The 24,836-nt window shown below is 41.8% G+C and overlaps 1 protein-coding gene across 2 annotated transcripts in view; it reads left to right on the plus strand.

The window, feature by feature from the left end:
• Nucleotides 1-24,836, plus strand: part of myo10l1 (myosin X, like 1) — a 62,309-nt gene that overhangs the window by 4,155 nt on the left and 33,318 nt on the right. For both annotated transcript variants that reach the window (XM_034112034.2, XM_034112035.2), the window contains exon 2: nucleotides 14,144-14,242. In XM_034112034.2, the coding sequence (XP_033967925.1) occupies nucleotides 14,144-14,242 (99 nt within the window). The remainder of the gene's footprint in view (nucleotides 1-14,143; nucleotides 14,243-24,836) is intronic.

Below are 24,836 nucleotides of genomic sequence, written 5' to 3' on the forward strand. Positions count from 1 at the left end.
CACAATCCTCTCCACCTGAATAACATCTCCCAGCATCCACCAATGCTTGGAGGAGAGACGCTGTTTTCATGGCGCTCCACACTGTTGCCGTGGAGTCTTGTTGCCAGGGTGTTGGTGGGGGTGGGGTTGTGCGACTGTAGTTTAATCCAAGATCAGAGAGAATGTGATAATTAGCAGACTGCTCAAAACTGGCCTCTCAAAGAGGATTTGCACTGTACAGATACACAGATACACACACAAACACACACACACACACACACACACACACACACACACACACACACACACACACACACACACACACACACACACACACACACACACACACACACACACACACACACACACACACACACACACACACACACACACACACACACACACACACACACAGCTGCTATCTCCTTCCTGCCTTTATCCAAGCTCTGAGCTGTTTTACTTTGGATAAATCATTCATGAGTTTGTTTTGGAAGTTAGGACAGGTCAAAAGGTCATCCGTCTAAAGCTCCAGATATTCCAGAATAGCAGTAAAGCAGCCAAATATGATGCACTCATGTTTTAAAACGCGGTGGCACATCTGATGGGTTCTCCTTCTGTGTGTGTGTATATTGTTAGACCAAATATTTGATTGTTCTCAAAGAGATGGAAAGAAAATATTAAAAAGGCAATTTTAAAGGTAGTTGTTAGTTGTTTATCAATCAGTCTGCTGATATATTTGTTACTGAAAACCATAGTTAGCCATATTTCACTTTGATGAAAAGATGTGTTTGATTAATAACTTTTTCCATGTTTTGTTCCCCAGATGTTTTAGTTTGAATGAATGTAGCATTTACTTCATCGGTAATCTCTTGCACTGACAGATGTGACTCATATGGTAAAGGTGACACACGCACACGCGCACACGCACACGCACACACACACACACACACACACACACACACACACACACACACACACACACACACACACACACACACACACACACACACACATACAGACACACACTCACATAAACACATGTTGTTGCTCTCCTTCCCGCCACCATAATCTGCTGAAAGCCTCGCTGTCCTGATTGTATTATCACCTTTAATGGAATATTACTGACACAGTTTGGGTCCCTGACACAGGCCGGGCTGCACGAGAGAAGATCAGAGAGCTTTATCACAGAAATGTTGTGAAAATCGTCAAAAGCAGTGAGCCCCTTGAGACTCAGAAATTCACCGGCTTTATGGATGATAGTCTCCATGACAGCCAATGCTTCAAACAGGGCTTTTACATAAAAAGGACCTTATTGCAACAAATACCCTGACCTCCACAACAGACGTCCAATGGGATACTGCCTCTCAGGATGGTTGAGATTGATGGTTGGGTTTTATTCTATTACATTTGGTACTTTATTCTTGGAAAATATGAGATTTCTTTTAACCATAATCAGACAACTATTAATGTGAATTGTGAATATAAACGACTCGGTTATCTACAACGGCCCTTGTACACTTTCATAAAAGACTAAACAATAGTAAAGACGGTATTTTTTATAAGCTTATATACATTTTATTTTTAAAAACAGCAACAAATGTCATTCTATCACAGGGAAATTGTTTAACATAAATTACAACAATTTCTCCATCCAGGATAGACATTGGCCTGAGTCCCCTCCCCTTCTCGCCTGATTAACTCACATTAGCATTTACAACTCCAACAGTCAAATCCATTTTCCTGTAAGACATCCATCATTGTTGGGAGAGCAGAGCTTGATAGTTGATTTTGCATTTGGTTTCGGTTTAAAACACATACCTGTTTGCTACATTTTTTGGATATGTTCTGAAACACAGAAACTAATCGGGAAAGAATGGCAGCGGAACTGCACTGAAGATATTTGTTGAATTATTGATGCCTGTTGTGTTTTGTGGGTCTCGGATGTGTCTCGGCTGTTTTAACACTGTGGTAGAGGTAACTGTAGTTTATGAGTTCACTAAAGCAGCCAGACAGAGAGACAGACAGTCAAAGTCATCTCTAAATGCACCTTGACCGTCTCTCCAGAGATCCTGCTGTGGCCTCCCGCCTCCATGCTGGTCTTTAGGCTCCTTCCTTTAGCTGCTTACTGGTCAGCTGTTCCTGTCATCATTTATTCATCTGTCTGTCAATCTGTGTCTCCCGCACCTTCTTCTACTATAACCTTTCTGTCCCATTTGCTACTTTTTGTGTGTGTTCTTCTATCATTACCATTGTCTGTCATTGTTAGTCGGAAGGCTTCCGTTCCTGTGAATTAGGTTTTTGTCTCGTTCTGTTTGTGTCATTCATGTACATCGTAAATCATAGTCAACTCAAACAAATCCTAGTGTATAACATGGATTGACAGACATTTGGGGTTCCCAGAGGATGTATAGTAGCTTACTTTGACAAGCCCCTGAGTTTTCCTCTCGAGTTGAAGGTTTACATTTGTGGTCTTGAATTAAATGACTATACAGTTATTGAAGGAATTTCCATTAAATATTTCCCTCAGGACTTTTTTTTTGCCTACATCATTTTTGTTGGCTGTTTTTCCAAATTTAACGATACTCTAAAAAGTGTTAAAAGTAGCACCAGCTAGTGTATTCTGTGTCGTTTCATACTGTTTTTGTCTGCTTTTTTGACTGTGAGATGTGCTTTTTGTTTTTTTTGTCGATTGACAAAAGACAGCCCAAAAGTGCACAGTTTAAAGGGACCTTTAGTTTTGCTCTCAAATCACTGTGCCCTTCTCTTCTTTTCCTTGCCCTTGATTTATTTGTATCTTTTCCCATATCAACTGAAACACCAGTATAGATTTTTGAGACAGCATTCACCACTATAGTAGATCCACACACATTCAGAGCATTTGCATTTGTAAGTGCTGCTTGTGTTTGTGTGTGTTTTTATGTAACAAGGTGTATTGAATGCTCAGTTGTGTGACTGCTGAATGTTCAGTTTGATCTTACAATTGTGTATATGCCTGCAGACATTAATCATATGTTTGGGTTTGTTGGGGCGTAAGTGTTGCTCAGAGGGAGGGGTCCATCATCAGAGGCCCTCTCCAGGGCGATGCCTCAATCAAATGGCACTGGCGTCCATGTGATTGCCCGAGCAGAAACAAGCCCTTTATCTGGAATACACACACACACACACACACACACACTCACAGAGACACACACAGCTGTTCAGGGCTCTAGGCTGAATGCTCTGGAGACTCTCTCTTTTGTATGTTCAGTAATGAAAGATTATTAGATGGTCAGGATTTTCGGAATAGCCCTTCCACAATAGAATAAATCCTGCCAACCATAACCCTGCATTGAGTCCTTGATACATGGAGGAAACCTTATAAGAAGCAGTAGAGGTTAATCGTCAAACGCATAAATATAAACTCGAATACTAAATATTGTGGCTGAATGTATAGAGAATGTATAGATGTATAGATATAGTTGTTATGGTAATGCCTACACAATAAGGAAAATAAAATGACTGAAATAGGAAGTGATCCTAAAAGAAGAATCCGTCAATCCGAATAGGTTCTTTCCTTTATTGCTTTTTAAAATGTCATGCATTATATGAGGGTTGATGCAGCTTCAAAATGTCTGTATTTGTTCGAACAGAAAATAAAAATAAAAAAAGCAAAGAGAATGTGCATTTGGTAATCTATTCAATTTAAAATTGTTAGGCAATCCAAATCAGTCCAGTCTATAGTTTGGTTTGAGAGCGATCTGCTAAGAATCAGTAGATTATTAAAAACAATACATTATTTTAATAAAGGTAAGGCCTTCTACAAGACGTGATTATTTTCTTACTTCACCTTATGCTTAATGTCTTTCATTTTTTGTAAAGCACTTTGAATTGCCTTGCGTTGAAAAGTGCTATATAAATAAACTTGCCTTGCCTTAAAATAATGCATTTTTACGTTTTTTTAGAGTAGCTGCAGGTTGGCAATAAGTCATTCATCAGATAGCATTCTTTGTGCAGAGTGTGTTGGTACTCTTTCATCTCCTGTTGGTCAGAGAGCATAGTGAGAGATAAAAGGTCAGGGGTCATATTTAAGGGTATAGTGACAATTGAGGGTTAATGGAGCTGGGCGAGAAGGTGATGAATGAAGCTGGAGCCCTCGGTTTGACAGCAATTTGGTTTGAATTTCATTGTGAGAAACGGTGAGGAGAGGTTTTCCCTATACATACAGTTTTGCACACACAAAGCACTGGAGTTTATTATCATGCATGGCCATTCCTGTCTGTCTGGGCCAGTAATAGAAAGGGGGAGGGGAGGATGAGTGTGATGGTGTTGGTAGGTGTAGGTTGTAATGCTGGCAGATCATTTATAACCCCCCGATGCTGCGTTTTCCCCAGAGATAGAAACGAGCAACTCAGACAAAGTACATCGATCTGAGAATTAATACCAATGTATCTAAAGAGGAGACAGATAGAGAGTGACAGAAACATGAATTATATTCTTATTTAGGGAACCCATAAGGAGAAGTTTATACGATAAATAAGAGCCTATGCATACTATACCAGTAACAGAGTTTTTTGTGGGGTAATTGTATCAGTTCAAACAGGATGTAGTGAAGTACCTGTGAACTGTGTGAGCCTTAGGCCGAGATGGTCATACCATCACCAACTTTATAATGGCTCTGTGTGCTGGAATCTGACCGGCAGACAAGCTGGAGGTAGGGAGGAAACTGCAGAGAGAGAGAAGATCTAGAGGAGGTATGAGGGGTCTATAAATAGAGAGCTGCTGAGGGGGGCACAACAGGGAAGCTCTTTAATTTTTCAGTTGTTTAAGTGATTCTAGATAATGTATAAAGCTTGTTCACCCAGCGACTGGTGTGAATTGGAAAACATTTTTCACAATATAGGTAGACACCACCATTTACCGATGACCCCTGAACGTCTCATATGCAGGCTCTTGATCATATCAGCCTTCGATAACAAATGGTTACGGTTTGATAGTCTACAAATGCATGTATTCTTCAGAAAACTCAAACGAAAGTAGCGCTATAAACGTGTTTAATACATTTCAAATGATGTCAAAATTAGCAGAGGGAGGCTTTTGGAAAAATCATAGCAGCATCTCGTTGTGTCGCATGCACCGTTATCACAACAAACATCTCTGTCCATGCCTCAAAACAACACCTGTCTGAAGGAGCTGTAGTAATACTGTAAGTTAGCATGGCAAGCTAAACGTATTATATTTCTGAAGTGTTGTCATGTGCTGTGTGCGTCTTGCTAGCTACAGGATGAGCTAGGAGGAGACATGTTATCAAAGCTGTGTGGCTCTGCATAACCATCGTTCAGTCAGACAACTCACGTGTTCCTTTAACATGTTTATTAGAAGCAGCATATAGTTGAGTTTGGCGACTAGGCTCGGGCATCATCACTCCATAGATATACATAGCACGATGAGTGATGATTAAATAACTAACCCCCGAGCCTACAGGTGGAAGCTGGGGTGGTGGTGGGACAGGCAAGCAGCAGCGACGTAGAGGTAGCTGCAGCAATAGCAGCAGCAAGCAATGCATGGAGAGAGATCTGGCAGGTTAAATAGAGCGGCATATTAAGGAGACTCTGTTTGTTTGGTTGGTTGTAGAGTGGCAAGGGGGCGTTATGTATGAATGCAGCATAAGTGCTCGAGTTGACTGCCTGAACTAGCTCGCAGGCTTCGCCCCATTTCAGTCAGACAACTCACGTGTTCCTTTAACATGTTTATTAGAAGCAGCATATAGTTGAGTTTGGCGACTAGGCTCGGGCATCATCACTCCATAGATATACATAGCACGATGAGTGATGATTAAATAACTAACCCCCAAAACTGTGTGGAGATTAGATACTATCCCCTAAAACTGCGTTGCCCGAGCCTGACGCTGGTGATGTAAGACTGACGGAGCGTCCACACTACAGCTCCAAAAATAGCTTGGAGCTGGGCGTGTCTGGAGCTTGGGGATTTTATTCAAGCAACACGGCCAACAACCAATCACATGAATCTCCCGCCCCCGACATACAAAGCAAAAAACCCCGGGGATTTTATGCGAGCAATATATATATAAACTCCCCAAACAGGCGAAAACCTACCAGTTTCCCCCACTGTCTCTGCCACCTCCCTCCATGCCTGGTTCCTCCGGTTTGTATCCCGGGAGGTGAAGAGGGTCTGGTCATACAAAACCGGGTGATTCGCTACGGCGATAGTTAGTTTCTCCTCCGACTTTTTTTGAAATATAGAAATGAACGGCGGGATATCTCTCCCAGCTTAGACGCGGTTTGATTGGCTAGTGCTTCAGCTGTCAGATTTTGGGAAACGGGATTTGATTGGCTGGCGCTGGCTACTCCGGCGTCCAGGCGACCAGAAGTTGAACAATGTTCAACTTCTGGTCGCCTGGGTCGCCTGAGACGCCTCGCTCGGCTACCCACAATTCAGTTCGGCGAAAAAGCGCGGCTACGTGACGTCACCCCATTGAAAATGAATGGGCAGCTTGGAGCTGCTTGGAGCTTTCGACGCTGTAGTGTAGACGGGCCGTAATAAGTAGAGGGCCTGGCGAGCTGCCATGTGGCCATTCCCCCTAAGCACAGCGGCTTTAAGGGGAATATACTACCAAGTGAGACTGCTATGTGAAGGCCCGGGAACAGCCCGAAAAGCCGTCCCCCTTAAGCACCACGGCTTTGAGGGGAATATACTACCTACTGACTGCTATGTGAAGGCCCGGGAACAGCCCGAAAAGCCATTCCCCTTAAGCACCACGGCTTTGAGGGGAATATACTACCTAGAGAGACTGCTATGTGTAGGCCTGGAAGTGACCAGTGCCGACCCCCCCAGCACTGCAGCTTTGAGGGGAATATACTACCTAGAGAGACTGCTATGTGTAGGCCTGGAAGTGACCAGTGCCGACCCCCCCAGCACCGCGGCTTTGAGGGGAATATACTACCTAGAGAGACTGCTATGTGTAGGCCTGGAAGTGACCAGTGCCGACCCCCCCAGCACCTGCAGCTTTGAGGGGAATATACTACCTAGAGAGACTGCTATGTGTAGGCCTGGAAGTGACCAGTGCCGACCCCCCCAGCACCGCGGCTTTGAGGGGAATATACTACCTAGAGAGACTGCTATGTGTAGGCCTGGAAGTGACCAGTGCCGACCCCCCCAGCACCGCGGCTTTGAAGGGAATATACTACCTATCAAGACTGCTGTGTCTAGGTCTTGAAGGCAGCGACAATGAGCTTTCCCCCCCAAGCATGCAGCTATGAGGGGAATATACTATAATGAAATAAATATAATCTAACCTAGCAACCACCTGGTATGCAATAACAGAATTCTACAGATATACATCTTTGAACGTTACTCATCATCGAGTAGTGCAAGAGCTCATGGTTGTTTGTGCTGCAAAGATCTCATTCATGTGAGGCATGATATAATGCTGGTGGGCAGAAGATGACCGACGGCCCAGGATACTCAGGGTTGAGGTAGGCGGATATAGAGCTGCGGTTGTGGCTGTGCAGATTCTTAAACAGTGGGAATTACGATCTGGGGGCAGGTCGCAGCTTAGGCAGAGATCACGCAGCTTGGAGGAGAACCCTCGTCGTTGGGTTTGCAGCCATCGAATAAACATGGGTGCCGACCCATGTGTCAGAGGGCAATGATGCGAGAAGTTCAGCATGGAAGATAAAGGACAAAGAAACAGTGTTAGTTTTAGCAATGATTATTCGGGGTTCCTTGACTCCCCAAACAGAAATGTCAGACATTGAATGTTTCAAAAAGGGTGTATATTTGATCTCCAAAGTTAATTCAGTAAGGGAGAGATTATGCTGAGGATTAAAAGGTGAGAAGTCTGTGTATATTTGCCACCTGAGAAACCAATAGAAAACTGTAACAACTGCATCTAACGTTTATCAATGTATAGTGAAACCCCTTTGCCTGAACTTATACATTAACCTTTGCACGGGTGCAAAGTTAAGAGGCAGTCTTTATCATTGCGTGGAGGACGTGCCTTCTTAAGGCCCTTGAGGAGCAAATGAATGAACTCTAGGGTGGCTTAATACTTAGCACTTGAAGATTACAGGATTCGAATGAAAATACAATTAATGCATGAACAACTATTATATCTATTGCATAAGTACACAGAGGAGGTTGGGACAGAAGATAAAGTACCAAGCTGAATTGTATGCTTTGAATCATGCTCTTGGTTGGAGGCAGAATATGGGAAATCCTTGAGGGCTTGACGTGTAGATCCAGAGTCATTTGGTTTAACGAAGGGCATGGCAAGCTGGTGGGGCAACCACTCATTATGAAATCCCCCGAACCAGCAGAAGGCGCAGCATCTGTAAGTAACTAGAGAGGATCTGAGGACACCGCAAGGTCATTATAAAAGAATGAACATAACCTTCCACTCGTCGCAGAGGGGCTAAGGACCAAAGATCTGAGCAATAGCCATCTCTAAGATTGCATTCATGCCGAATAGTCCACGTCTTTACACCAGACGTAAGTGTATTACATCGTTTCATTTGCAGAAGGTCGGGTTTGCGTTCACCCGGGCAACCTCAAACAGACTATGAACTGTAAACTAAAGTCATTGTACGGAGATGCTTTTTCAACAATTGGCGGGACATTAAGCGGATAAAATGCAGATCCCAGCAATTCCTACAGTAGCCTGCATCATGGAGCATTGGCAGGTTATTTTCATACTGCTGTTAATCTGGAGAGTACATCAACAGACTCTGCGGCCAGCGCATAGGATTATAAATCGGACAACGTGCATTAAAAACATTAGGACACATAATGAGACGTTATGCAGTGAGGAGGTTTCACCGATGACAGGTCGCTCTGATGAGATTGTACCACTGCCTTTTCTCTGTACACAGGGGACCAGTGAGGTAAGCAGTCACCAGAATGAATGCATGACCCTATAGGTTACTGGATGTTGCACACAGCATAGATAGCAAAACAAGCGATGACGCGCAAATAGTTGTTTCCCATGTTTTGATGCGGACTACGTCACACCAGCAATGAACCTCTCCAGAGTTTACTAGCGAGCGACCCGAGACCACCTCTTTTAGGCGGAGCAGAGGTATCGGACTGCTTCCACACCAATCCAACGAACCGCATCAAGGGGTTAACGCTACAGGGACCGATTCAATAGTACTAACCAAGCAGGTGTGAACGTGACCTAAGACTATGGTGCCTTAAGGTTTGGACAGAAAGGCTAGCGCTTGTTCCTTATAAATATAAAACGTCTCTTTTAGAGAGACTACCAGTGGGAGACCATAATTGAAGGCAGTAATCAGTATTGAATGTATTACAAGTCTAATATGTAGTATAACGTAGAGCACTTTGAACATTTGGAAAGGCGCTAAATAAATAACATGAATTGTAATTATGGATGTTCTGATGGGGGACAGCTTGTCTGGTGACAGTGAAGCTTCCATCAGCACACTATCGAGAATGATACCGATAATTCTAGACGTGTGGAAGGGCTTCCAATTCCTGTTCTGAAAGAGGTAGGCCTAGCTGTTGAAAAGTTTTATCTGGGAAAGTTAACAACTAGGAAATGGTTAAAAGATGGACACCAAGGGGTGCTTGCAGGTGTTGCAGAGAATCCAGCATAATGCTTCTGATGAGGTGTCAAAGAACGTGGGCTACTATGGCAACCAAATGCACATTTGATTGTAAAACCTTAAAATATATATGCCACAGAAGGCATATGGGATGTCTGCTTTCCCTGCCATGTCATCTACAGAGCAAAGAAACGGGAAAAATCTTTAGTAGTTAATAATACTCTGAACAGAATAATCATGAGGAACTAACGGCTCAATAAAGAAACGTTGCTAGAATAATTCCTCCGAGCACTAGGCTAGGGGCCTGTCGTGTTTTTAAACGTTTAAATAGCAGCACGAGTAATACTCCTGGCTCCTTCAGTGCAAACTTCAGTCTTGAGTGCAGGTTTCAACAGACAAGGGTCGAGCCAGCATAACCTGCTAAGAAACCTTGATTTAAGCCTGTGATAAGGTCATTTGACGAACATCTGTGATTAGAAAGAGCTTGGAAACGATTTGCAGCATGAAGCACACCCAGCGAGGGGCAGATATTGCAGGTAGAGCTTAATTCCTGTAAGGAACAACTCTTCTTTGGTAGGTGATTAAATGTACATGGCCGCTTGGCAGAGAATAATTCATGGTATTCATAGAAAAGACACTGTGGGAGATTGAAGTCTAAAATGATGGTCAAAATATCGAGCTTCCCTTCATATTCACGTGATGGAAATTATTAATTTATTTCCATTTTTAATTTCATTGATTTATAGTAGGCCTAGTATAAATACTTATACAACTTCTGTATAATTGCCTCAAATATGACTTACTGCAGGCCAAATATTTCCATAATAAAACATTGCTTATGCAGAATAGTATTATATATATCTGCCAAGATGCGATTCTTAAGGAACCGCTCCTCCGCTCCCTCCACTGGCTTCCGGTAACTGCTAGAATCCACTTCAAGACACTGGTACTTGCGTACCATGCTGCGAATGGATCTGGCCCTTCCTACATCCAGGACATGGTTAAACCGTACACCCCAGCACGTGCACTACGCTCTGCATCAACCAAACGACTCGCTGCACCCTCGCTGCGAGGGGGACCCAAGTTCCCATCAGCAAAAACACGTGGGTTTGCTATCCTGGCTCCAAAATGGTGGAATGAGCTCCCCATTGAAATCAGGACCGCAGAAAGCTTACACACCTTCCGGCGCAGACTGAAAACTCATCTCTTTCGACTCCACTTCGAGCGATAGAATGACTAACAAAGAACTGCTAACAGAGCACTTATATACTAATATAGGTCTGGCTTAGCCAGTTGAGCAGCACTTGAAACGATTGGCTCTTTGAAACCTGATGTTCTTATATGATTCTGTTTTCCTCAAGGTTGTGTCTTCCTGGTCGAATGTACTTATTGTAAGTCGCTTTGGATAAAAGCGTCAGCTAAATGCAATGTAATGTAATGCTGCTGCAGGGGGCAGGAAGCTAGAACTCGTGGCTGGATCTGGGACTCCAATTCCCAGAATCCTCGGGAGTGTGACGTCAGCGGCACAACGTGGTTGAACGCGGAAGTAGAAACATTTGTTTACATTGCAGGTAGAGGAAATCGAGTTTGTTCACGGGAATATATCGTGCAATTAAAGGCTTCAAGCGCTGATTTTACTTCGAGAAGGTAGGACAGGATGGCAGGTACTTTGGGAATGCCGGAGTCAGCTTGCTCCTGCCTTTTTTGGTGTTTAAATACCCACCGACCGAGAGACAGTGCGACTCTTAGCTGACACACAAGAGAGGGGTTGTTCCCGGAGCTGGCGTAGAACTCGGGACTTCCTCTGGCCCAAAGGATATTAAAAGCTACTCCAGATGAGGACGGAAGGGACACCTGAATGTGTGTCGTGCGGGAGCTGTGGCTCGTTCCAGCGGCGTCTGAACCATGCTCTGAGCTAGCCTGTGTTTCGGGAATGAGGCATTTCTTACGGCTTCTTGCGTATGATGATTCGGTTCCGGAGTCGGATATTGCAATAGACATTTGCAAGGACAGCACCGGCAGGCAAGCAGCAGCAACATGAAACACAGCAGCAGCAGCAGCAACATGAAACACAGCAATAGCAAATGAACGCAGCAGGCAAGCAGCAGCGAGGTAGCTGCAGCAATAGCAGCAGCAAGCAATGCATGGAGAGAGATCTGGCAGGTTAAATAGAGCGGCATATTAAGGAGACTCTGTTTGGTTGGTTGTAGAGTGGCAAGGGGGCGTTATGTATGAATGCAGCAAAGTGCTCGAGTTGACTCCCTGAACTAGCTCGCAGGCTTCGCCCCATTTTTGGCTAACTGTGACATTACTTTGTAAATCCACATTGGCTTTACTTTCTGTGGTGTCTATAACTTAGATTGTGGTTGTCTGTTAAGTGCTTTTTGTTAATAACTCGCGAATGCATTGTATTCGTTTATTCTAAATTCAAGTTATTGATGTGTATTTGTCTGCGTTGTTGTTTAACGCTAAACTTAATTTAATTAGCAGGACCACCGTGATTTAAAATGATGTTACGTTTGTATGATCCTGAATGTCATTATTTATAGCCTAGTTAGCTATTTAATAAAATACATTAGCACTTGCTATCATGTGAGTCATTATTGTTCAGTAGGTGCATAGTATTGCTGTTCAGAACATAATCACCGTTTCTCCTGTGGTGGTTAAATCAAGTCTATAGCTGGTGGTCATATAATAGCTTTCCTTATCCTGAATATCACCACACAGCCAGATGTCACCAAAGTGTAAACAGTTCATCCTGAGGAGAGAAACTACCTTCCAAACCATTCATTCATAAACAAGACGTTTTGAAATAAACATGTCAACCTTAGGCCATGAGGAAAGGTTAGGGAATGAAGACATGACAGGGTCCATCCTCTGGGAACCATGATAGGCTATACAAAATGTTAGTGCATTTGAATAGTTGTTGAGTTAATTAAGTCTGGATCAAAATTGGTGAACTAACATACGGAGGTCTCTGTACTGACTTTTTCACACAGCTACAGTTGCAAAAAACAACAACACACAATTTGTGTTTGTTAGCCTTTGTGGCATCTTTGTAATTCTTTCAATACACATTATTGTATTTGTCTGTGTTTCGTTGATTTCACAGTAAGACTATAACTCTATTAAGTTGAATTTGCTCTCTTGTGCAATGTAATAACTCATGAGTTTTAAAGCTACACCCTCACATGGTTTGGTATGACCAGGAGCTTGTTGTGTGCATCTTAATTTCTGTCACTGAGACTATAGTTTATATTTGGCAAAAGCCAGCAGTGTTAAAACTATTTATCTAAAATTCATTCAGACATTCTTCCCCTTAAGCCTTACCTTCAGCTAACCAGCAGTGTTTATATATAGTGCACTGTATGTGTGTGTGTGAATGACTTGTGATGGGTTAACTCTACAGCCTGGGGCACGACTGATTTTCTATTATCATTATTGATTGTGTGTCAGATTGATATAGTACAAGGAAAAGACAGAAAGAGATCAAAAGATAGGATAAGTTAAATGAACGAGATGAAAGTGGTCAGGGAATGCTTGAGGCTGAGGGACCATCTGTTGCTAAAGCAATTCATTTCCAGACCTCTGCTGCTCAGTTCATTGAAATGCACATCTGGTGTCCCTCAGAGTCTTCTGGTGCTCAATCTTCTTCTCAGGCGTTGGTCAATTTGCAATTTTGTCAGACGAACAGCCCCTAACCCCAAATATATGGAATGTACCACGACATTAAAAAGAGAAAAAGCAGCAAATCTTACAAATGTGTCAGTTATTGAGTTATTTTAAGAACATAACACATTCCTTTCCATCCCTTCTAGCTTCAAGATAGTTTTCCTATTTTGTGGATGTCAAATCTAGACTTGAAATACTTTGACAGATATAGAACAATCCTAATTGGTCATTTATTAATTATGGTAAATTCACATTTCTAAATCATTTGTTCATTGTGATATCATTTACACCAGTTGTTGATGTCTTTCAAGACTTCATGGTATTGCACATTCCAAAACAATTCTGTGTTGCTGCAAAACACTAAATTATACCCATTAAAGGGAGAGCATGGGTCCATTTCCTGTCCCTACAGTACTTCAGTAGCTTTATTGACTGCCTCCTCTTCTTCTTCCTCCCTTGTTTCCTTTTTAGTCCCCTCCTCTGTTATGTTCTGCCCCTCTTCAGGGGTTGAAGGTCGGAGGTCAGTGACTTTGTGAAAGAAGGCTTTGTCTGTGTGGAAAGGTCTCGGAGAAGCACACTTCCTCTGACACTGAGTCACCCCCCTCCAACATATAAATACACACACATGCACACATACAGATGTCAAGCATTGTTGCTTCACCTTACTAGAAAATCCAGATGTTGCAGCCTTTTTCTATCATTACACACATCTGTTCACCCATTCACACTTAACATACATTCATCTGTGACTTTACTATGTTAGGGTCAAAGGTCTGAATAAGCTGGAGCAGAAGTAGTTTGGATGGTGTGTTGTTCTTTGACGGAAGACCTCTACTCCGGTCACCAGGGAGTTCAGCACTTTGTGTAATAAAACACTACTTTTCCTACTGATATCAATGCTTAACTTCAGTCTTTGTGTGTCTTTGTTCCAGGGGGCCCGTGTTTGGGTCAAAGAGAAGGAGCAACTGGTTCCCGCTACAGTCAACTCCTGTGGAGATGGAACACTTGTCCTCACAACCGACTATGCAGAGGTAAGAGCTGCGTACACACACAAAAGAGCAGCGACATTACGCTGACCTCCTAAGATAACAGCTTGACTTTTACTGCATGTTTAACCTGCAAGACATAATAATAATAATAATAATAATAATAATAATAATACGTTTTATTTCGAGGCGCCTTTCAGGACACCCAAGGTTGCCTTACAGTGCATTTAAAAGTTAAAACAGCTAAAACAAAAACGGAACACAATTTAATCGAACCGACAAGGCAATACAGCAGCATAAAAGCATAAAACAGGCAAGACAAGAGTGTGGAGTGACGGAGTGAGAGGGGGATCTGTGATAGCAGGTTGAATGTGTTTTAGAGTGTGTAGGCCAGTTTAAACAGGTGGGTTTTGAGGTGGGATTTGAATGTCGTGATGGAGTCAGACTGTTTGATGTGTGGAGGCAGAGAGTTCCAGAGCCTGGGTGCGGTGCAGCTAAAAGCCCTGGCTCCCATGGTGCTAAGGCGGGAGGTGGGGACAGTCAGGAGTCCGGCTGAGGATGAGCGCAGGGAGCGGGAGGGGGTGTATTCCTGGAGGAGGTTTGAGAGATAGGTGGGGGTGAGGTTGTTTGTATGTAAGCAGAAGGTTTTTTGTAGTCAATCCGGTGCTGAACAGGGAGCCAGTGAGGTTGGATGAGGATGGGGGTGATGTGGTCAGATGATTTGGCACAGGTAATGATCCGGGCAGCCGAGTTTTGAATGATTTGGAGTTTGTTGAGTAGTTTTGTGGGTAGGCCAGAGAGGATAGCATTACAGTGGTCAATCCGGGATGTGACAAATGCATTAACCAGGATTTCGGTGCTGGATTGTGAAAGGGATGGGCGGAGTCTGGAAATGTTGCGGATATGGAAGAAGGCAGTCCGGGTGATGTTTTTTATGTGGGGTGCAAACGAAAGGGTGCTGTCCAGGATGACGCCAAGGCTTTTGACTTGGCTGGTGAAGGATACAGGGAAGCCGTCGATCATGATGCTTGATACATTTAATGCCTTTATTGATGATCTGTAATGTGTCAGATTTCCACAAAGTCAAAGATATAGAAAGATTTGAGTTGTACAATCCAAGCACTCCACATAGCGTCTCTCCTGCATGGCTGCTAACAGTGTTGCTAGCCGAAGAGACAATCCCACCCTACAGGAGGTTTTTACCAGCGCCTGGTTCTAAATACGTTTATCCAACTTAGCTAACATTGGACACAGGAGCTGAGGTTGTTGGAGCATTGGTCAGAAACAAGTGTTACTGCAATCTGTTTCCATTCACCCTGTCTGTTGCAGTGATTCAACAGTCTAACTGATTTTTCAAATGATCAACGTCAAGGGGAAGTCATTAAAAGTCCCAAGCTTTTTTGAAACCAAGGACATTACTGTTTGTGGATGCTGCCTTTGAGAAGCCACTGCATGTGTTCTCTCCTTTATGCAGGTTTTAATTAAACTGTGATGATGATATTATTGTTTATCACAACATATAAGCAAATTGCAAACACTCTACACATTCAATTAGTTTAAACAGTAAACGGAGCCAGGATTTAATGACTGTTTAGCATAACCTGCAGCATGGTGCACATACGCATGGTGAAGCAGCTGTGCAGGTTCATCCTCTCCTGCTCGGATCAATAGAAACTCTTGGACATGATGCTCCACTTTCCTGCCCCAGTTCTTTCTTCCTCTTCCTCCTCTTCCTCCTCATACATATGCAAGATTTATCTCTGACACACATTAAGCCTCAAGAGGAGAGCTAGAATAGATGAAGAGAATTATGGGAGCACAAATGCACACATGCAGGATGTCAGGAGTGCGTTGCCTTCAGTTGTTCTAAATGGCAAAGCCAGACGGCCGCTCCATCCCTTCAATTCCAAAACCCCTGTCTAAGTAATGTAATGTTTAAATCTCATTATGAGTGTGTGTTTGCTGTATCAGAGCAAGGACATGCACACGTTGGATTTAATGGTTTTTTGATGGCTGATGTGTTTGGCACACACGTACACCCACAAACACACACATGCGCTCCAGTTGGCAGACTTTAGATGGAGCTAATAATAGACTTGGTTCTTTGGCCCGAATTCAGTCTCAATCCTTCCTTTATACCCTCAAAGAACATCCACGTCTAGGCTGTTCTTTATAAATGTACAATGAATTCATGTTGGCCTTTCAAACATAAAATGGCCAAATGATGCTCTAAAAGCATGGTCTTTTTGATAAAGCTGCTTCTCTCTAAGGCATTTCCCAAAAAAGAGGATTGGTTATAGAGTAGGAATTATCTTCGCTCTGGATTATGAATGTCCTTTACCTCCCCCACCCCCACCCAGCTCTCTCCTCCTCGCTGCTTGCTGCTGGTGTTTAAATGTTAGCTCTGCAGGAGGTGGTAAATATTTGATAGAGAATCAGCAGGACGGGGGGTTCAACTCCGTTATAGGATCTGACCCATGCAAACAGTCCCAGGCTCTCCATCACTCCCTGGTGCTCTTTTCCTGCTTCCCATGATCATAAATACATGTCTAAATCTAATGTCCAAGGAGCAGCCCTCGAGGCATTTTAACACTCGCTGCAATGGTGGCTGGTGAAACAAGGAACTTTGCAAAATGTAACAGGATGTGGCTGGTTTTACTTTATCTTTACTTTCTCATATTCTTCATCCAGCTGCCATGTCTCTCTGGTTCTGTATCTACAGGCCCTGACCCAGTTCACTTCATTACCATTTCTGGGTTACAAATGCTGTGGCTGCACAGCTAAAAGCCTTCATGTCAAATCAGCACAACTCACAACTACCAGGGGTATACTGTACGTGCGAGCATTTACATCAGTCATGTTTTACTCTCAGTGAATTTGCATGAAACAGACAATATCATAGAAAGATGTTCTGTAGATGTTATGCTGGCAGGCTATTGTTTTATTTCTTCTCATGACAGGCGTTTGTATGCAAATTGATCTTTCGATATTTTGAACATTAATTGTTTACTCTGGAGTCTAGAAGGCTCCAGTCTCATTTATTGTGTGACCCACAATCACCACACACTCTTCTTCTTTTTTGTATGTAAAGATGTGAGAACTTTTTTTGCAAAGTGCCAGGCAAAGGTAGACTTCCAGTGGATATAATTGACAGATGTTTGAATCACTTCTACTTTTCCATTAATGTGAAGGAGCTGCATTTCTACTCAGAAACCATACATTTCCATCATTTCAATCTTTCTCCTGTGCAGGAAGCTCATGTCATTCGTGGCTAGGAAGGTAAATAAATCAGTAAAACATAAACTAAATCTCATTGGATCAGCAAACCACCGGATCATTCATAAATATTTCATTCATGATCCAAGGCTTTCTCTTTCCCTTTTAAGTGTGTATAGCGTACTGCATTGAGAATGTGAAGATGACTTCAGATTAGAGCAAACGTTTGTTAACCTGTGGTAAAACTAGGTCAGCAAAGCACTTGATATAGATAAATATAGAACAAAAAGAGGTTATTAAGATACTTTAAATATGAAAACATTGAATTTACACTCTAAAAACAAATGCCTTGGCTCAACAAAGAAAATCAACGCAACAGTTTGCATCAATGTTTATTGAGTTAAGACAACTTCTAATGAAATTGTCTTAAAGCAACAAAGTTATTTGAGTTAGGAGAGAAGGCTTTTCCTCGACAATCGGAGGTGTTTTTAATTACCACTTACTTAATAATTGGTAGCATAAACACAAGTTTTGAAGTTGATTACTCAAAAGATTAAGTTGTTCCGACTAGTTTTACCACATGATTTAAAAGGAATTTTAAGTTGTATGTACTTAATTACCATCATTGTGAACACACGTTTTTAAGTTGACAACCATTTATAAATTAAGTTGCTCCAAATATATTGTATTCAATAGTTTGTTTTCTTAGATTTTTCATGTGTTTGCCTTTAAAGAAAGAAATGAATTGATTCCACAACAAAAATATTAGGCAATTCACTTTTTTTATTTTGAACTGCAGTTGTTTATTTCAACACATGAGTTTCAATCAGGAGAGAATTCATTTAGTTTGAACATTTATTGACACATGCCATATGATAAGGTGCATGAACACCTGAAATCACAGCTGACTGCAGGAGAGAGGAGAATCATTTTATAGTTTGGCTGCAGCACGTTGATTGGCTGCTGGAGAATGAGGTGAAATGTAATAGGTTAAAGAGAACGCCTGTGATGAGCTGATTATATGCAGCTGCGGAGTGAATGTATATACACCCAGTCTTCCTGAAAGAACTTGCGCTGAGCTTCATTTCAATCTTCAAAAAAAAGATAAATAACTAATTTAAATTGCCCCACAAATAATAAATAAACACATTAGCCACATTACCATGGGACATGGGGACACAGCTAATAAATGCTGCCATCACATCGAAGTTAGAGGCCTTTGCATATTTAAAACCAGTGCCAAATCTGTCAAATCTGTAAAGTTTTTTGTAAAACTACAGTAATAAACTTTCAATGGCCACCAGTCTGCAGATCACACACATACATTTTACAAAAGATGTAACAAAGGTGTTAACACTGCCGACAGTCATTATTTCAGACAGTATGAACACATTCAACGCAGAATGCTCATTCATTTGTTTCCCTCGACCACGATGGTTGCCATCGTATGGTCAGATCCTGAGGTGGACCGGTCGCTGATGAAGGCAATATTCATGTCCTTTTGAAGCACATTCAATAATAGGTTAGCGCATAAGAGATCATGAATTAGGTAATTGCATACTTTTTAAACTGTCACTCTTAGCTAATTCAGAGCCATTATTACCAGCTGCTAAAGCAACGCTGGTATTGTTTTCCCCTATTGAGTCTGCATGTGTGTGTCGTCATGGCAATGTGGTCCTGAAGACACACAGAGGTGGTTTTGAGTACTTTGCCTAGTGTTTAAATGCATGTGGACAGATGTCAATCCCAACCGTGCAAGTTTTAGTGTATCTTCTCATCTTTTTTGCAGGTTCCATACAATATTTGAACTGGTTAAGAGAAGAGCAGAAGCCACTTTTCAAATGTTACACAATCCTTTTCCCATGCCATTGCTGTCAACACCTATCCATGCTGAACGTTGCTAAGATATTATTGATTGGGGTGTGGCCAAAAGTGCAATATGCTTCAAAATGTAACTGACAGAGAGCAGTGCTTTTGTCCTGTGCCCGTGGATTTTATTTTATTTCAAGATTTTTAATTACGTCGCTAAACTCCTTGAAAAGGTACTCTTCCTTTTCTCCAAGGTACACGACAAGGCAGCGGATGGCTATAGTTCTCTGCGTACTTCAATTGTATTGTGCTATTTTTGAAAAAGGAAAAAAAGAGAAATGACCTAAATTAATATATTCTGAATGGGTGACTGCCAACAACTTGCATTTCAATGACAACTCTAAATAACGATCCTACCTCAAGAAGCATCCTTGATCTGCTTCACCGAGATTCATTTTGATTAAAAAGCGATATCACTATAGTAACCAAAGTATTTTTACTCTCACAGTAGCCTCTACTACTTTGTATCCTCTCACAGAACTATTCACAGTTCAAAGGCTGCTTATTTTGGTCAAACAGCAATTTGCCTATACAGTGCAACTACAAGGCTACTACTGTATTTGAATGACAAAAGATGACACTCACCTTAAAATGTCCTTTGTATATTTCTATTTGTCTTAACTGTCGGAACTTGTCCAGGCATGTTAAGTGGGAGTGGACTTGAAATCCTTAACTCAAGGTGTAGAACAATTAAGTTATCAAGCCAATTGCATTACTTACTACAACTTGAATTTTGTTTTAAGTCAATTAACGCAGAAATCAGAGTTCAAATTACACACAATATTAAGTTGATGTAATTACCAACATTATTACGTCAACACAACTTATAAATTAATTTTTGCAACTCAAAATGTTTATCTAAATCAATGAACTCACATTTTTATCTTGCAACCATGCATTTAATTAAGTGGAGGTGAAAGGTCGCCTGAATTCGTTTTTAGAGTGTACAGGTAGCGCACTGTTATCAAAATCCAAAAGAGCTCCTACTCCTGGCTTTCATTTTATTCTCATAATCACTTTTAAAGCTTCACTATTTTCACACTTGGAGCCGTTTGGAAAAAATGAATCACCAGATGAATCATTACTAAAAACTAACAACCCTAGATGATGTTTATATCCCCAGCTTTGTAATTAAAACCCACATTTAGGCAACTCTGTGCCTGACGGAGAGCTCCCTGGTTGCCATGGATACAGCACCCTCTTCCTTATATTGGCTATAATTATGACGTCTCCATGTACATCTCATTTACACCCACACAGGAATGTGTTACACATGGGGAATAATGTAAATATACAGAAGTCAGCACACACCTGCTTCCCTGCACTTAGACAGCACACACACACACACACACACACACACACACACACACACACACACACACACACACACACACACACACACACACACACACACACACACACACACACACACACACACACACACACACACACACACACACACACACACACACACACACACACACACACACACACACACACACACACACACACACACACACAACCACACAGAAACATGCATGTATACACGCACAGGTTACGTTAGCCATGAGTGATGGACAGTGTGTGTTATGTGACCTGGATTTCAGTAGCTAGCGTGAAAGCGGTAGCGAAAGCTCACGCGAGCACTGAACATGCTGCAGGGATGCCTTACTCCTTCTGCAAACACACAATTACTTTAGACTTGGACACACACACAAAAAACACTGTTAAATGACCTGAATGGAAAGTGCAGAAATGACGTGTTTTGTAACATTTGGCTCATAAACAGGCGGATGTTGCTGTGTGATCTCCTGACCCACATTCCTCTATTTCTAATCTCTGAGGACCTGATAGTTACTCACTCGCTTAGTATCATATAATGAGATTAACTTTGAGACACACACACACACACACACACACACACACACACACACACACACACACACACACACACACACACACACACACACACACACACACACACACACACACACACACACACACACACACACACACACACACACACACACACACACACACACACACACACACACACACACACACACACACACACACACACATGCAAACACCCCTATCTCTCTCTCTTGCCTCACCTTCGCCGTCACTCTGCAGTGTCCCTGTATCTGTGGGAGATGAAGCAGAGATCCCCTTTGGGGCAGGATGAGCATGGGATGTTGAATCTTGAAGGAGAATGACATATGAAGGATGTTATACACACGAGTGCTAAATGGATGCTGTGGGGCAGAGAAGGCATTAGAGTAAAATAGTTCAAGCATGTGACTAACCTTTTTTCCCCCTAAAATGTACCAAGATCGGGGGTTAAAGAAAGGACAGGTCACTTGATTTTGGTGTAAATTTGAAGAAACAATCAGGCTTTGTTCAATCGTGTGTTCATAATTAACTACATAAAACAAAGCACTATCATTTGTATATAAACCACGTTATTGTGAGCCAGGATGTGCATGGCGTCCCGTAAGGAAGTCGGTGATGTAGTACAAAATGAAACAAAGTCCACGTAGGGACAGGGTTGGGTAGGATCACCAGGTCATAAAACACATGACCCAGGAGATAGATGTCAGTGTCCCGTGTGAAACCAACCAAGAGCTTTCTAAAATACTTTGGTTTAAAGATAAAAGTGACTTGGCCAGCACTTTTGGCTGCAGCTGCTCTATTTGCTTGTAATATACTCTGATCTGAGCGGTCAGATTATATAAAAATACATCATCAGTGTTCCCCAATCCTAATCTGACCCAATGAGGTCTGCCATCATCTGCCATTTCTGTCTGGATCAGAATCCAAGGTCAGTGAGGGAAGCTGCAGGTGCATAGAGAACTGTGTGATACTGTATTTTACACTGAATAGAAGTCTGCAGAATATATAGGTCACTGTGCCCACAGTGCTCTCTCTCTCTCTCTCTCTCTCTCTCTCTCTCTCTCTCTGTTTCCATGCTTTATCTTTATCTCTCTCCTCCTCACTCTGGCTGCTGCTAATATGTGAAGTCAGATGAAGAGGCTTGTATCCTCTGGCTTCCCTCCTGAATCATGCAAAGCAGCTTCAGACATCAGAGGACTTTGCAGCAAGGCCGCACTATGCACTCTATGTGTGTGTGTGTGTGTGTGTGTGTGTGTGTGTGTGTGTGTGTGTGTGTGTGTGTGTGTGTGTGTGTGTGTGTGTGTGTGTGTGTGTGTGTGTGTGTGTGTGTGTGTGTGTGTGTGTGTGTGTGTGTGTGTGTGTGTGTTCGGGCAAAGTGGGGTTAAGAATGCAGGTATTTTCCTGAAAAAGAGAAGCAACCGAAATATGTAAAAGGGAAGAAGCTGTGTGACATATTCACATAATGTTGTCTCTGTCCGAGATTCTAAATTCTGTGCCAATCCATGCCAATACTTGTAGAGAAAATTCACTGGATATGTGAAAACTTAAAATCTGCTGGTGCTACTTGAGGAAGTGAGAAGACGTATCAAGGGACACCAAATATTCTTCCTCTGGAGACCATGAATGTCTTTACAATTGTTCATGCAATTTTTTACATCATTCTGAAGTAAGTTAGTTTCTCCTGTTTAAGCAATTCTCTTTAAAACTACATTGCTCAGCCAACAATATTAGTAATATTTAAAAAAACATATTCAATAACATATTGGCTTGAGGTGGAGTGGCATGGAAAGGGTATATAACTCAATGAAAAGTGTCTCTTTATTTGGTTTATTTGTGACAAAGGAAAATCCAGAAATACCACATCCTTTAAGGAATTTCCTCTCCCGCACTTCATGCCGCTGAGAGATGTAGAAGAGAAAATCAGAGTTGTTTGCTTGTTTGTTTATTTACTTCTACACCACTCTCTTCATCTCTCCCTTTCAGACTCTTTCTTAGTGTTTTTCTCTCATTATTCCATGTCTTTCCTCAGTGCTTCTTTCGAATAATGAATTATTAAATAAGCTGTATCCCATTGTAGACTCTCTGGGTAGTCAAACTTAGTGTGCGTGTGCACATAAAGTACAGTTTGTCTGTGTATGTCCCCCTTTGTGTAAATGTTCGCCAAGAAGCACAGAAAGTGTATTAAAACGTTAAAACCCACCAGAGGGCAATGGAAGAAGAAGACGGAGACAATTGCATCTTTTTTTCCCCTTCCACTTCAGCTGTGTTCTTTTCCTCCATCACTGACATACTTTCTAACTTCATAGCAGTCCGTCCTCTCTCATCTGCATCTGGGTTTTCCCAAATGTTTTTTTATGGAGCATCTCTCCTTTATCTGTTGTTTTAGGCATTTATATTTGAAAGCAGCTTTGGCATTAGAAGCAATTGTAAAACCCAGAACTGCAGCTGGATTGATTTAATCTTGTAGCTTAATGACGTTTATTTTTATTTTTAGAAAGACCACTTTTGGAGATTGACTTCTCTATATATTTTCTTTTTAAATGAATGATGCGATGTCTTTTATTCTAGGTACTCAATGTCAGTAAAACTGGACCTTTACTGCAGTGATTTTTAGCATTATTTAAAAAATATCTATCATGCAAATTCCCCAACTTGATGCAGGTGCAAAACTAAATCTCTTTAAGATACATATTGGGATATAACTAACATACCTGAAGATATATGGGTCACATCCTACATCTACATCTTTCAGATAATGCAATTTGGATACAGATCTATCTGAAAAACACTAAACAAAATTGACATTGACAGTCTTGTTTCCATACTAACCCGTCTGATGGGAATTTACACAAAACAGGATTTCAGCTATAAGAAGCAACCTAATAGTAATACCTTATAATAACCAACCTGAGACACTTTGGGGACATTGTCTATTTAAAAAAAAGATTTCCAACAGCCACAACTATGCATTTTGACCCAAGCCTTCATTTAAATGTTGAGAGGAGCCCTATCTTTTGTTCAACTATAATTACGCTGGATTGCAAAGGCATGCTTGGCTTTCTGATTGACACGGCTTTCAGTAAGTCTTAAATTACAGCCAGGGGTCTCAGATTGAGCCATTTAGGCATCAAGTGAGTCTGTGTGGGTTAGCACACAGGAATCAATGTACATTAGAGACACAGACACTTTCAGTTAAAAAAAGAAATAAGCATGGAGAGATGGAGTAAAAAAATGGAAGTCTTAGGACGGTGAAATATGAGAGATGCAAAGGCAGAAGATATACGGGGCAAATTAATGAAGGGTGGGATGATGTGAGGGAGGAAGATATCGAAAGAACAGAGAGAGAAATGACAAAGAGGGGGAAGGGATAAAAGAGGAGTGACGTACAAAGGGAGAGCGAGATGAGAGACATGAAGGCATGCAAAGAGCGAGAGTGGGAAAGAGAGAGATTTAATAGGGTGAAACATAAATTGAAAAGTCTGATAAAAGTAATGGACTTGGTTTGATGTAATTTGGGGGAAATTCTGTTCATTTTTTGTCCTCACAGATTTAGCAATACACCCTGGTCCAGATGTAAAACAGTCAATGTGAAAGCATCCCTGCATGTGTACAGCTTTCAAAGCCATGACTAACAGGCATGTTTATGCATGTCATCACTCAG

The sequence above is a fragment of the Pseudochaenichthys georgianus genome, chromosome 22 (assembly GCF_902827115.2).
Source record: "Pseudochaenichthys georgianus chromosome 22, fPseGeo1.2, whole genome shotgun sequence".
Lineage (NCBI taxonomy): Eukaryota > Metazoa > Chordata > Actinopteri > Perciformes > Channichthyidae > Pseudochaenichthys > Pseudochaenichthys georgianus.